Source organism: Pavona decussata, unplaced genomic scaffold (genome assembly GCF_977016875.1).
Source record: "Pavona decussata unplaced genomic scaffold, jaPavDecu1.1 SCAFFOLD_447, whole genome shotgun sequence".
In the NCBI taxonomy this organism is placed as follows: Eukaryota; Metazoa; Cnidaria; class Anthozoa; order Scleractinia; family Agariciidae; genus Pavona; species Pavona decussata.
In genome coordinates this window covers 1-13,328 of record NW_028145798.1, presented here as the reverse complement: position 1 = coordinate 13,328, position 13,328 = coordinate 1, and the positions used below count along the sequence as shown (strand labels likewise).

Below are 13,328 nucleotides of genomic sequence, written 5' to 3'. Positions count from 1 at the left end.
GTAAGCAGTAATGGCGACGATTATTTGGTGGTATTCTCTCTCCTAGTATATTCCTCTTGTATACTCCCTTTTTCTTGTCCAAGAAAACATAAACGCAATGTTATGTTTCCTGTTTGTCGCAAACGGGATTCTAAATCTTGCTATTATCGAGTACACAACAAACAAGCCGCATATTCGGAGCTTAGTTTAACAAATAAAATAGCGTTAACCGTGCTTTGTTCTTTCTAAAGTACGATGGGAACTAGCAACAGCGCTTAAGGGGGAGTTACACCTGAATGCAATTTTTCCGCCACTTGACATGTCTTTAATGGAAATATCTCGTTCGCGTTTCAAGCAATCCAAAACCCTTTCATCATATCGTGAATCTGTGTTGTGGGGTATTTTGTGAATTTTTGGGTATATTTGGGAGGAGTAGTTTTTCAGGAAAGATTGGTAAAATTAAGAGAAATAAGAAATATTGAAGATTTAGTGAAGTTTAAAATTGGAATTTGAAGTTAATAATTAATAGACGGACACCAAGTTAGTCCACTAGCAACCTGGGGTGCTCTTGCGTGGGTATCAACTGTCTGTTAGTGCTCCAAAAAATCAATCATTTTCTTTCCTCTATCCCTACTTAAAACCTCTTCAAATTTCATTCAAATTTAAGAAGTAGAGAGAAACACTTGCTTGCAGCTCGTGTTTCACCCTACACGTATTCGCGCTTTATTACAATATAACTTCACTTATATTTGAAGAGAAATTCGTTTCAAAACAAGTTTTATTCTTGGCCGCTTGCGTCCGCGCACGGAATGGCACCGAGGTTCAAAACACGATTGCATCAACACTGCGTTTTGTTTTACAAATTCTTTTTTAGGGGTAGCTTAATTCATTCAATAAAAACAACCACCACATAAGGTTTTCTGATTAATTTTCCGGGATATCTGTACTTTATAAGGCGTGAAATTTCGCTTTTGGTTTAAAAAAAGGGGATTTTTAAAGCTCGGGGAGAAAAAAAAAGGGAGGGGGGGCACTTGTGTACTTTATAATTATTACAAAATAGCAAGGAAACAAGGCTTTTGACAGACGGCTCCTTATCCGCCTAGGAAAAGTAGAGCGGAAAATGGTGCGTCCACACGAATGTTAATTTTTTTAAACTTACATTTCAGAAGTTTTCACAAGTTGCTCGAGTCGCGCAACTTGCTGATGCAATTCTTCACTTTCATTTCCAAGATAAAAAAGGAGAAACTTTTATTAATTCTATTTTACAAAATATCGATATTTAATACCGTCCTAGGCAAATGCCATGTTTAGTGTCACCACGCAATAGGCGAAGACGGAAGCCTTCTTTTTTAGTTCGTCACGCTATTCGTTAGGGTTTGTCACGTAATCTCATAACCGACTTTCTCATAGCCTCCCTCGCCGACGCTCTGTTGGCTCGTCATACAATCTTTCTTTGGAGAGAAAAGACTGCGTTACGAGCAAAAAGAGAGTCTTCGAGGGAGGCTAACTTTCTCATGGATCATCACGCAGTCTTTTTCTTGGGTGGACGCCCAAAGAGTGTATTTAATAAAAAGTGGGTGAAGAGTTCAAAAAATGCTTCTGTAAGAGATACCCTATCAAAATTTTTGGTAATGTGTGAGTCTCCTTATGACACATTACGTGATAGAGCAGTGGACATTGTCAGTAAGAGAAAATGTGACAAGTCTAAGGACATTGCGTGACGATCTCAATATATTCAGTTTATTTACACTAAGTATTTCGTCGGTTGTTCATGAAGCTAATGTGAAGGGACCGGACGCCAGTAACAGGTTTCTAAGCGTGAAGTGCAAGCAGTGAACCGGTGTCCTTTTGGTGGGATAGGATCCAAGTTCAAACGTCTCGCTTTTGGATGATGCACGGCTGAAAAATTAAAAAGAAAAGAAGAAAGAGATATTTTATAGACTTTATACATCTGGGCCTGGTTTTACGAAAGCCGATTAAAAATTAACCGAAGCTTTCATCTCGCTCATTTAAAAGGTTTTTCAAGAACTAATTTTAAGCTAATAGTAAGAGCTGAGGAACAAAAATCTTTTTGACGGGAAGGACCTTTATTACATAGTAACTGAAATCGAATCAAAGTTCCCGATATCCCAGTATCAGTTTAATCGAGCTTTGAACAATTCGGCCTTGGAACGATACAATGCGGACCAGAGCTTCTTGTCAAAAGAAACATCCCTACGCCAGACACCTCCTCCTAACCCTTTAGCCCCAATTTTATTTTTATTCTCTTCACAATTCTCCATACGATTCTTATGGTACAACTTGGGAGAATTTCCTTAACAATCAAGAAACATTATCTTTGGTGATAATTTTATCTATGCTCGTGACTCGTATGTCTGATCTGGAAGTGACTCTGCAAACACAAATAGAGTCTCGGACCAGATTCTCGAAGCCTTCCTTACTTAAGATGTGTCCTGTATTGTTTTCTTGACAATAGTCTATTGTTAGTCCAACAATAGTCTATTGTTAAGAAACAATAAACCATACACAGAATACACCGTAATTCAAGTAAGCTTCGTGAATCTGACCCGTGGTCACTAAAGGGCTTCAGAGGGTTAAACTGAAACTCCCAAGCTGTAGCCGCAAGATCATCTCGCCTCATCTGCGCGTTTAAGAACGAAGGTAAGGAATTAGATTATTAGTAAGGCAAGAACGATGCAAGCTTAACGCAACGACTGATTCGTGCAAGGGCTAGCAGCCCAGGAAAGATTCATTAGAGGGCTCGAAGCTCAGTTAGAGTGATCCATCCAGCAACACAAAGATGGTTAATAGTAATGCATCCTCAGATTATCATGAGTCACGCAAGCGGGCCTTATTCCCAAACTTACTTTTCGTTGCCTCTGTCATCGTCATCATCGTCGGGGTTACAAATGGAGTGCGCATCCCAAAGCTTAACACAGTTATCAACGCCGCCTGGAAACAAGAACACGAACATTAGCGTCAACATCGCAAAAAAAAAAAAAAAAAAAAAACCACTATTGTTATCGGTTAGGTTTTGAAACTGCTGTCCTTCGTCATGGTTGTTGTTGTTGTTTTTAGTCGGTATCCGACGATCATAAAAACTGACAAACACTTGGCACAATTGTGGTAATTGGAGATACTGTAAAGTACTCAAGAGTAAAAATCGCCCAATCATGCACAGAAATAAACATCAAATCGAATGGAGCGCACCTTTAGTCATGTGGTGCTACATGGCTACTCTGAAACTCTCAAAGAATACACTTACTGACACTTTGGCAATTTTTAACAGCAATAAACTAAAAGGATATCCTACGAATGCCTTCCACTCGTAAAGACTTTTGAAAGCATTGTCATAGATCTCTATTCTTTTTAAATAGTTGAAAGCCTAAAAGCTAGCACCATACCCCTGACGGAAAGTCACATTAGCTTTTAGCACCCTAAGGGGGGTACCAGATCTCGAATTTTAACCCCTAAAAGGACGACGATCACCCCGGTCACTTTTATATGGGAGTCCCCTCCCCCACCCCTCGGGGAACAGCTCTACTCGCAGGGTGCGTTGACAGTCGCGAGTCGTTTCCTGTTCACTCTTTCAAACTTTCAACGGATCGAAATATTTGCACACTATTGTTTACGGATGGTGGAATTTAGTCATAGAAACGCATAGCACTCTTGCAATACGACCTTCTCTTTTCTCTCAATTTTGCATAAAATAGTTAATATTGCTAAGCCTGAAATCCTCGATGAACGGACAAAGCTAGAAATCAAATCCCCAGAAACTACTGGCTGATGGTCAGATTCTATCACGAAAACGCGTTAGGTTTCAACTTAACACAAAGAAAGGCTTTATAGATCTAACTAAAGGGAACTCTTATACCGAACAGTACGAAATAGACCGATATTGCAACGACGTATTTCTCTTGGGAATAACGAAGATCTGTCGACAACGAAATCACACGAAAGCTCATGGAAAAAAACCCAGGGATGTGCTGACGTGGCGTCCTCAGTTCCGGTTGTTGCAAGTTCTAAAAAAATTGCCTTGGGGAAAAAGCGTTACAACACATCTCTTCTAAATAATTTGGTTTTTTTTTCGTTGTCTCTCAGGGACATCAGAATCACATAATTGCAATGGGCCCTTTGCAGCTAACGGTCACATCGTAAAAAATCCATCATGCTGGAAAGCATGCTACGCACTGAGACATCGAAAACAAAGCGACTTCATCCAGTCAAATTTGAATTTCCTTTGTTTTGAATTTTCCAGTGCGTAGCTTGCATTCCAGCATGGTGGGTTTTGTACCATGTGACCGTTAGCTGCAAAGGGCCCATTAACAAAAGACTGTGAACTGAAAACTTCCCCATACTCTGGTCATTCTAACATTGGAAGAATAATGAAAAGGAAGCATACTAGATCCACGGAAGATTATAAGTCAAAGTAAAAACAATAATATCACCAAACCTGAAGCGAGCATATTGCCATCTCTACTAAAACGCAAAGAGTACACGGTGTCTGTGTGTCCTTTCAGCTCTGTTAATAATGTTCCTTCCGCCAGGTCCCACACAAGAATGCGCTTGTCGACACCTAAATAACAATAGAGCTCAGATTACAATTGGCTGAGAGACCAAGTTTTCTCACAGGGCATATCGAACAGTCTTAATTAAAGACAAATGATGGCAGTTTCAAACTACTCATTTTACGTAATGCTTCTAGTAATAAAGTTCTCAAAGTCATTAATAATTCATGAAGAGAAAACAAAGGAAATCACTACTGTGCAGACGTTAGAAAGTGTGATCTTAATTCTCATAAATTTTGCTGAACTTTTGCTTTGAATTTCTTCAAGGATTATAAATGGTTTGAGAAGCTATGTCAAACACTCGAAAGAGTCTCATCCGATTTCCAGACAACTCGAAGTTGGTTTAGAAAAAAATCGCTCCTTGTTTCTTTTACCCCACTTCTCGATGTTTGGAAATTGGATGAAACACTTTCCCTCGTGTTTAATATATTACTTCAATATAACTTTTCCATTGAAGAGGTTCTTATGAAGAAAAATAAGAAACTGAAAAATGTGAGCATACATTCTGTAAGGACTTGCTTAAGTTACCTGAGGAGGCGAGGTAGCGTCCGTCTGGTGAAAATGCCAGTGAATAGATAGCTCCCTGTATACAGCAAAAAACGGGTTACCAAGTTATTTACAGATCTACAAGGAAACACTTTCCACATCTTGAACAAAGCTGTTTCACAAAATGCAGGAGGAAAATGATAGGGGGGTTTTATTGCGCGTAGTATTGCCTGTACAATGAAGCACCTGAAAACTACCTTCATTTCTGAATTTTTCTTTCATTTCCGACAGTAAACAGTGTTCCAGATATTAAGGTAAACACACTAACACAAATAACAAAGACAGTATTCCACGGTTACTAATTATGAAAGTAAATAAATAAATAAATAAATAAATAAATAAATAAACAAACAAAGACATCGTGCGCACGTTGTTTGGCCTGCGAAGAGGTTCGGTGGGGTTTTCTACGCTTTTGGCTTTTTGACCGAGCAAACACTGGGTCGGCCTTGCTTCGGCCTCTTCCTCCTCTGAGTTGTTTTGCTCTCGATTAACAAAACTCTAAGGAGATGCTTGCTACATGGGCTACAAAATTATCTAGAAACGACACTGTTTACCACGCTTTGCGCTGGACAGTGCTAATAACACGGGCCTTGCATTTACTAGCATAGTGCCTACATTAATCCCCAAAGAAGTCGCAGTACATAGTGCCTACTGTAGCTCACCTTATGTCCAGTGAAAAACCGCACGGAGCTACCCGTGTTTATGTCCCAGAGCCTCACGGTCCGATCACATGATCCAGTAGCGATGTAGTTACAATTTGGGTGAAAGGTAACTCTCTAGGTAGAGAAAAAAGGATATCAAAGTACAATTTCTCTGTGCGTGTTTCTCTTTATCTTCCAGGCCCCAGTTGTTCAAAGAGCGGATAAGTTTATCCACTGGATAAGTCACTCTCCAGCGGTGCAGATGTGCTCCAACTGATGCTTTTGGAAAGTTTTTCACACAATCCCATTCTTAAATTTGACATATGCTTCAACTTTATACACAAATTATGGGGCTATCGGAAAAATCTTACACACATTTCATCGGCCGGAAAACCTATCCAGTGGATAAAGTTATCCGCTCTTTGAACAACTGGGGCCAGGTTTTTGTCTTCTCTGGCCCCCATCTAATAAGCGCTCCTTTAAGAGTCGGCTATTTAAAGGGGTAGTGTCATACAGTTTTTGACTTCTTTTGCTAAAAATGGTGAAATAACACCTTCACTTACCTGCAAAATAATTCTAGAACAATGATAGGAAAGAAATCAACACAATTCTTTAAAGGAACAACTCAAGATCTGTTCTAGTGCATTTTGGAAACAAAAACGAGAGAACTTGAAAAACATTAGCCTAACATTTTTCAAGTTTCAATCCATTCCGACCTACTCTGTCTCTGGCCAGAGGCACTAATCGACAGTCTTACTGCTCTGGGGTGATAATTTATAACAGAATTAGACAATAAGTATTGCAGTTCCAAAGTATGCACCGAGGAAAACGAGATTCAACTGTCCAAACCGAAGCTGGTTTATTGAAATATGCAAACTTAAACAAGCGCCCTCGGAGCATATTAGAGGAACACGGTACATGAATGAATCAACCTATTGTGTCAACTTAATGTCACATTTCGAATCTTAGTAAGATAAACGGTGCTTGGTATCGGGTTCCAGAGGAACATACGACAACACTGCGACATAATTGTACTATTTTGGGAGGCTACTTGCTTTGCATACTGCAAGCAACCTCCTTCTTCTTCTAATGGCCGTTTTTATGCGTCTGGACGAACCAAATCGTTCTTTGCGTCTTCAAAAACGGCGCACTAAACTATTTAGGGTTAAGCACTGATTTGAAAACAATTAGCTTTCGTTTATTGTGATGGGTAACTCTATATAAATACGTTTAAACTTACAAATCTCTACAGCCAGTCCTCCTTAGTGTAGTGCTTATAGCAGACAAAATCGAGCAAACAACTCGGGCTCGAGGCGTACACTATTTCGAATTTTTAACTTCTTCTATTCTTAAGTTTGAATTAAGTTTTACTTCATGTAATTTGAAGCGAATGTCCAAAGTCACTTTGAGATATGGAGACAAGTTTTAATAAAGTAAATAAGCCCTTACATTGACGTCAGACACGTGACCAGCAAAGATTCTCAATGGCTGCGGGTGGTCTGTGCTCCACAGTCGAGCCGTGCGGTCATGTGACGCTGTGGCGAAATAGTGCCCTCGAGGACTGGGGAGAGAGATAGGTATTATTAGAGAGCATAATACTAGTAATAATCAAACATGATGGAGTGCGTTTGATGATCTCGATCCCAAGCTCTCTCTCCTTTGCCAAGTTGGTAATGATGTCATTCGCCCCTGCAAAATCTGCGCGGGACGCCAGATATGCATCACAGGAGCCATTAATTCAATCAACGTTGTCCCATACAATCTCGACTCCAATCTGTATAAGGAGAGCGTTCTTTCTACGACGAATGCAATTACGGACAATGTCCCTGTAAGGGCACTTGTAGAACGCTTTCTGATTCTCGGGTTTTTTTTTTTTTAAAGATCGCATAAAAGTAGTAACAGTGGCAAAAGAACATTTTCATCAGTACGCTCCGAGGATATAACCTCATAGCGACGGAAACAAAATACTAAAAATCACTCTTGAAATATTAAACCTCTACTACAATTTCGGTTAAAAGTCTCTGAGTATTTGAAACTTCTTCAACGCTGCTTTTCGTCCTCAAGAACGTTTTCTGATCATAAACATTGTTTGGAGGAAGAGAGAATCTATTACAGTAACGCTAATGCCAAACACATTTGCGCGTGAAAAATGCAAAGGGACAAAAAAGTATTACTGATCAAACATCCCAAGTTATTTCACAGAGATTGTAGAACTGAATCACACCACAAATAACGAATAACAAATAACAAATAACAGTCTTCGGTACTTTTACTGTATGCTAAACTTATTTTGCTACTTTGAGGGTGGGCTAAACGCGCGCAAATTGAAACCGTCGAGCACGCGCGGTTCACGTAAGCACGAATGGATCTGATTGGCTGATTTTTGCGCGCGTGCATTTCTTTCTTTGTTATGTCACAAAGGCAAGTTTTCAGTGCAAAACGAAAATCACTCGTTACGGACGTGTTTTGCACAGAGGGAATAATTTGCTTATCAATTTGAAATGGGAAGCGATTTTAGTTTTTTCGAAGGACAGATAAAGAAACTTACAACGAAAGGTATGTAAACCTACAGTTTCCTTTTAATAACCTTATAGCATATTGGAATAAACATTAGGTTAAAAAGTGGCTAAGCATTGTCTGTGAGTGAGCGTTAAAACTCCTTTTTTGCTTTGTTCGGGTTTTATGTCGGTTTTCATTTGTTTTATATTCCAGAAGCCTAGCAATATTGATTGTAAGAGAACGGTTCTTGAAAGAAACGTTGACAAAGTTGCAGACTTCAATTAAATTTTGAAGTTTGCCACCAAAAACAAGATACGCTAGGGAATGTTTGCACAAGTGGCGCGCAGTCCGAAACCTCTTCCATCCGAACTAGTCTAGGGAATCGGATGAGGGGTGGAAGGGAGGAGGGGAGAGGGAGGAAAGGGAGGAGAGAGGAGAGGGAGGATCAGTTGCAGAAAACTCACAACTTCGTGTTAGGTCAAACGTTATTTGTCTTTAAGACTGCTGGACGTACCGGCTTCAAACTGGAATAAGTTTCAACAGCTGGTCATAAGCGAGTCCTAACCACGACAAACTCTCACGGTCAAATACAGAGACCATAATGGCTGAACTTCAAGTTCGGGGTGTTGGGTCGGAACTGGGTGAGTGAATGAACGAGTGATTAAAGTTTAACCGGCTTTTCTGTGGAACATCATATTTTTTTTAGAAATTGCGCCTGTACTCACCAAAACTGCACGTCCCATACAGGATAATTATGTCCCTTGAAACAAACTAAAGAGCTGAAAGTGTACAGACTCCAAAGGCGAACTAGATAGTAAAACAGTACAATTAGAATAAACGAAAGTCAATTTTCACAAATTACTATAAGACTGACTGATGCCATTTTGTAATCATGTTTGGGGTGATTACTTTACGTCACCCGGTAAGTAACCACCGATTTTTCTTGCAATTTCAGGGATTTCCAAGTTTCAGACACTTCAGCTAACGAATCACTGTAAAATTGCGGCGAAAATCCCCAATAGTTTACACAGGCAATTTCAAGTCGATAGCAGGAATTTCTGCAGCAAAAAAATACAGTAAAATCTCGCGGGTAAGAACCCATTTTTTTTTTATAAGAATCTGTTAGCCTAAAATTTGTCAGTTAGACTCCCTCCAGACAAGAACCTGTTGAATCTAAAATTCAAAACAGCCCTGAGACACCTTTCATGCGTCCAAAGCTGAGTTCTGCAAAGGACATGTTTTTCAATAAATTCAAATATTAAACCATTTCAGCCAAATTCTTGTTGTCTCTACCGCAGTCGTTAGCTACAGTGTTTTCGTGTATTAAACTCTTTTCAAGTGCCACTTTACTTGTGGTGAACTTATTGGCGTTTTCATTGCTGGTAATTAACCATACCTGTTCTATCTGCAGAGCTTGAGAGAAGAAAAGAATTATCCGTGTTGAAACTAGTTGAAAATACGGGTCCTGAGTGACCAATCAAACGTCTACTTTCCACAGCAGTCCTGAGAAGGCAACAAAGAATCTTTGAAAGTCATCTGCCGGATTTTTTCTTTTTTTTTTTTTTTTTTTTTTTTTGATAACTTTGGAATCCTGTCCATGGGCCGACGGATTTTGGCGAGTTTCAAAGTCTCGGGACATGCTCTCTTAAAAACGTAACCTTAAAGGTGCATTGTGGTAGACGTTGAGCACAAAACTGTCCCCGTGTTTACCACTTGTAAATGGTGTACAAAATAAGTAAAAGAAACAAACAGACAAAAACAACAACTTGCTGTATCAATTAGGCTATCAGCTGAAATCCATAGGATAGCTCATCAATGATGCCATTATTGCCTAGAAACTACACCGTGGATCGGGTATAAAATACATCCCTGTGCATGATTCCATTTCAACTTCGAATCAATAGCCTTGAACGGCGCTAAGTTCCCATTAAACTGCGAATGCCAGCTGACATGTTACACAATGTTTGATACCAAGTCAGGCCGTGTTTTCATTTTATGTATCCGTAGAATCAACAAGCGGTCCTCACGCCGACAGCCTAAGTTTTCATTAGCGATAAACACACAAGAGGTGAAAATGGGCCTGACACAAACACAAGAACAACTACATGAACAAAGTTAGTTACTAACCTGTGATCCATTATTCGTTCAAGTACATCCTCTGTAAGACAGAAACAACGCCCACACAGTTACTCAGGTCGCAGAATTAGGAAAGTAAGTACGACCCTGAATTTAGCATCCACTCCTAACGACAGTCGTCCTTTTTTTCCTCAAATCACGCGCGAATGCGCGTGACAGAACTTAGGAGAGTAAAGAGACTGCTCGCAGTCTAGATTTCTTGTTTCCATTCTGATCTAATATTTTCAGCTCTAATTGACAGCCAGGGCCTGCTAACGCTTGACGTGCCTTCAACCCTCTAAGCAAACATAGGCATAATTGGATACAGAATAAAATTAGCCGAAAATTGTAGTTGTCATGGAGGTGATTACGTCAATACAGTCCTATGTCTCCAAGGTAACTATTCCTTATCAGAAAGCGGCAAATCAAAGGGGTTTGTTTTCTCATGTTCGTTGGCAAATTCTGTTTATTTAAGGTGGGATAGGCTTACTTTACCGATCATTATAGAGCCAAAGAGGACTTTCTTGCTATCTACAACATACTGTGATGAGAGTTTCGTTATACCGTGAACATTAGAAACCGCCTATACAAGACTTGGAGCGTCAATTGACAACTGCTTATCAAAACTAACCAATAAGCAACAGACAGAGATACACGCCCTTATTTATCAAATCATTTCCAATTCAAATCGTGGGGTAAGGAATATAATTTTCTAACCATCATTCTCCTCTTTCTTTTTGCTCTTGCTCCATTGCACTGTGATTTAAAACAGGCCAGATTATTTCTATCGTAAGCTATCATTTAAACATCGAAACTGCCATGGGAAGTGCCGCCAGTTGGGGAAGTCGTAAACAAACCTCTCCGGAGACTGCGGCAGAAACGTTGATTACACGCGAAGAGTGGGAACGGCAAGGCCGGGAAATGCTGTCAAGACTCCGCATCATTCCACCTGTACAGCGACGGAGGGCCGAGTCAGTTGGCTACCCCACACAGAATGGCATCTACTGGGTGTACTGGAGACCAAAGACCGAAGCGAGACAGCAGGTGGCAGGAGGAAAAACTGGCAATCAAGGAGTCATAAGTTTTGAGGAAAACAAGAAAACAGACTAGCTGATCGAGAAATTGCCTTCCGACATTCTCCATACATCGCTGCTTGCAAACGTTTTTGCTGTTTTTGTATTGACTCACACCTCTGGTGTTTTATAATCGTGTTATTTTTTATTAACGTTATGTAAGTGGCCCTTTTTACTATTGTTATATTTGTTTTCTACTGTATGAATTTGTATGAATTTTCAAATCATTGCACTCTGTGATTAGTATTTATTTTGTAAACGATGTTTTTTTTGCGATAGCAGGAGTCCTTCGATCAGTATTAAATGACTGAACTTGTCATCCTATTTTGACTGTCATAAAATTGGTTTGTTGTATATAGGGAAAAAAGCGGGCGGCACCCAACTGTTCATTTCTTTGGATATCTTTTCTGATGGTCTTACGGCCTTAATCGCCCCAGAAATTCGGATTCAATCGTAAAGAAAATCTGCAGTTTTGTTAGGCAAAATGTTAGCTCAAATTTTCGTAACATACACACTGGAAAACTAATTCCTTGCACAATTATCAATATAAAATTTCAATTGCGCATTACAATATGATCATAAAACTGTTGTTTTTAAAATGTTGTCTCCTGTGTTCCCAGATCGTTTTCTGTCCTTTAAAGACATTTTTACGTGCGCTGTTTGCATGCTTTAGCTGGAAATTTAAGTTACAGAAAGTTTTATTAGGCAACGAAATTTTATTCTCCGCCGGAATTTCCTACATGTTGTTGGTTTTATGAAAATGCGAGCCGACCTTTTCTCGTACTTTTAACGATATATTTGCCACTTCGAAAACAGAACGAATTACTTTTCCAGCGTTACAAAATTTTTAGCGGACATTTCCCGAAGAAATCTTTAGATTGTCGTTACAACTAAATCGAATGGCGGTCAAGACGCACAACGGAAGATAGAACAACAAATGTTTGCCCAACTTCGTCTAGACCGATAATGCGTCCTCTAGTACAAACGCGGCCATGAACTTCTGAGGCGATTAAGGACACGGACGTTGCCGATGCCGTTGTTTTTGAGCGATGCTCTCTGGCAATCACATCGTCTCAAAATTATGGTCTTACTTGACTGGTCTTGACTGTTGCTGGCCAGACGTTTTTCTTTCTTTTAATTTTTTAGTTATGCTATATCGTTTTTAGATAAATTAACCCATTGCTGCTAGGTATCAAACCAGGAATTTCTTCAGTGAAATAGGACAAATCAACGCATTCGTTTACACAGGGATAAAAATGTTGTAGTGGGATTGAAATGACAGCTTGGAAACTCAAGAGACAGTATTCCGTTTTTTAAGAATATCTGTCGTTTAAATATTCAGTTAAAAAATCCAAACAGAGGAAATTGTGTTGGCATTCACTGCAGACATCCTCGTATTCATTTTGCTTCAAAGGAAGTAGGATCGATCTAGTCGTCTGCACGCAGGTTGGGAATACAAAGAAATAAACGTTCCAAACTTTCCAAGAAGTTTACTTCAATTTTCTCGTTCGGGGCCGGGTCGCCGGTCATTTCGTCTTAATAACAAATGGATAAGGGGCAAGTTTCTAAAGAAACTGTGGTGCTGCGTCAGTGGGGAGTAGAAACGAAAGGTAAATTGGCCACCACAAACAGAGATCGATTCGAGTGCTGACGTCTTGAGCGTTAGTCCTTCTTCAGATTGATTTCGTCTTAATAGTATTAGTTCTTCACTTGATGTACTGACCTTAACATCTTTTTTTGGTTGAAAACTTAAGTTATTTTTTATTGTCGACAGCCATTCTAAAACAGAACTGAAATGCGCTGGACTCCTTTTATTACAGAGGATGTCAATAATTCTTTTCGTCTGTCATGAAAAATAACACAACAACAACAAAACGCAAAACAAAACAATTAAATCTGATTGGACA

At 39.5% G+C, this 13,328-nt stretch overlaps 1 protein-coding gene across 1 annotated transcript; it reads right to left on the bottom strand.

The window, feature by feature from the left end:
• Window positions 1-68: 68 nt before the first annotated feature.
• LOC146450528 (uncharacterized) lies at window positions 69-10,388 on the bottom strand. Its single transcript, XM_085100313.1, has 9 exons — window positions 10,361-10,388; window positions 9,630-9,736; window positions 8,959-9,040; window positions 7,184-7,295; window positions 5,756-5,869; window positions 5,076-5,130; window positions 4,433-4,555; window positions 2,847-2,931; window positions 69-1,878 (listed from the first exon to the last, which is right to left on the bottom strand). The coding sequence occupies exons 1-9, from the start codon at window positions 10,369-10,371 to the stop codon at window positions 1,749-1,751; spliced, it is 819 nt and encodes a 272-aa protein (XP_084956439.1). The 5' UTR covers window positions 10,372-10,388; the 3' UTR covers window positions 69-1,748.
• Between the last annotated feature and the right edge of the window lie 2,940 nt (window positions 10,389-13,328).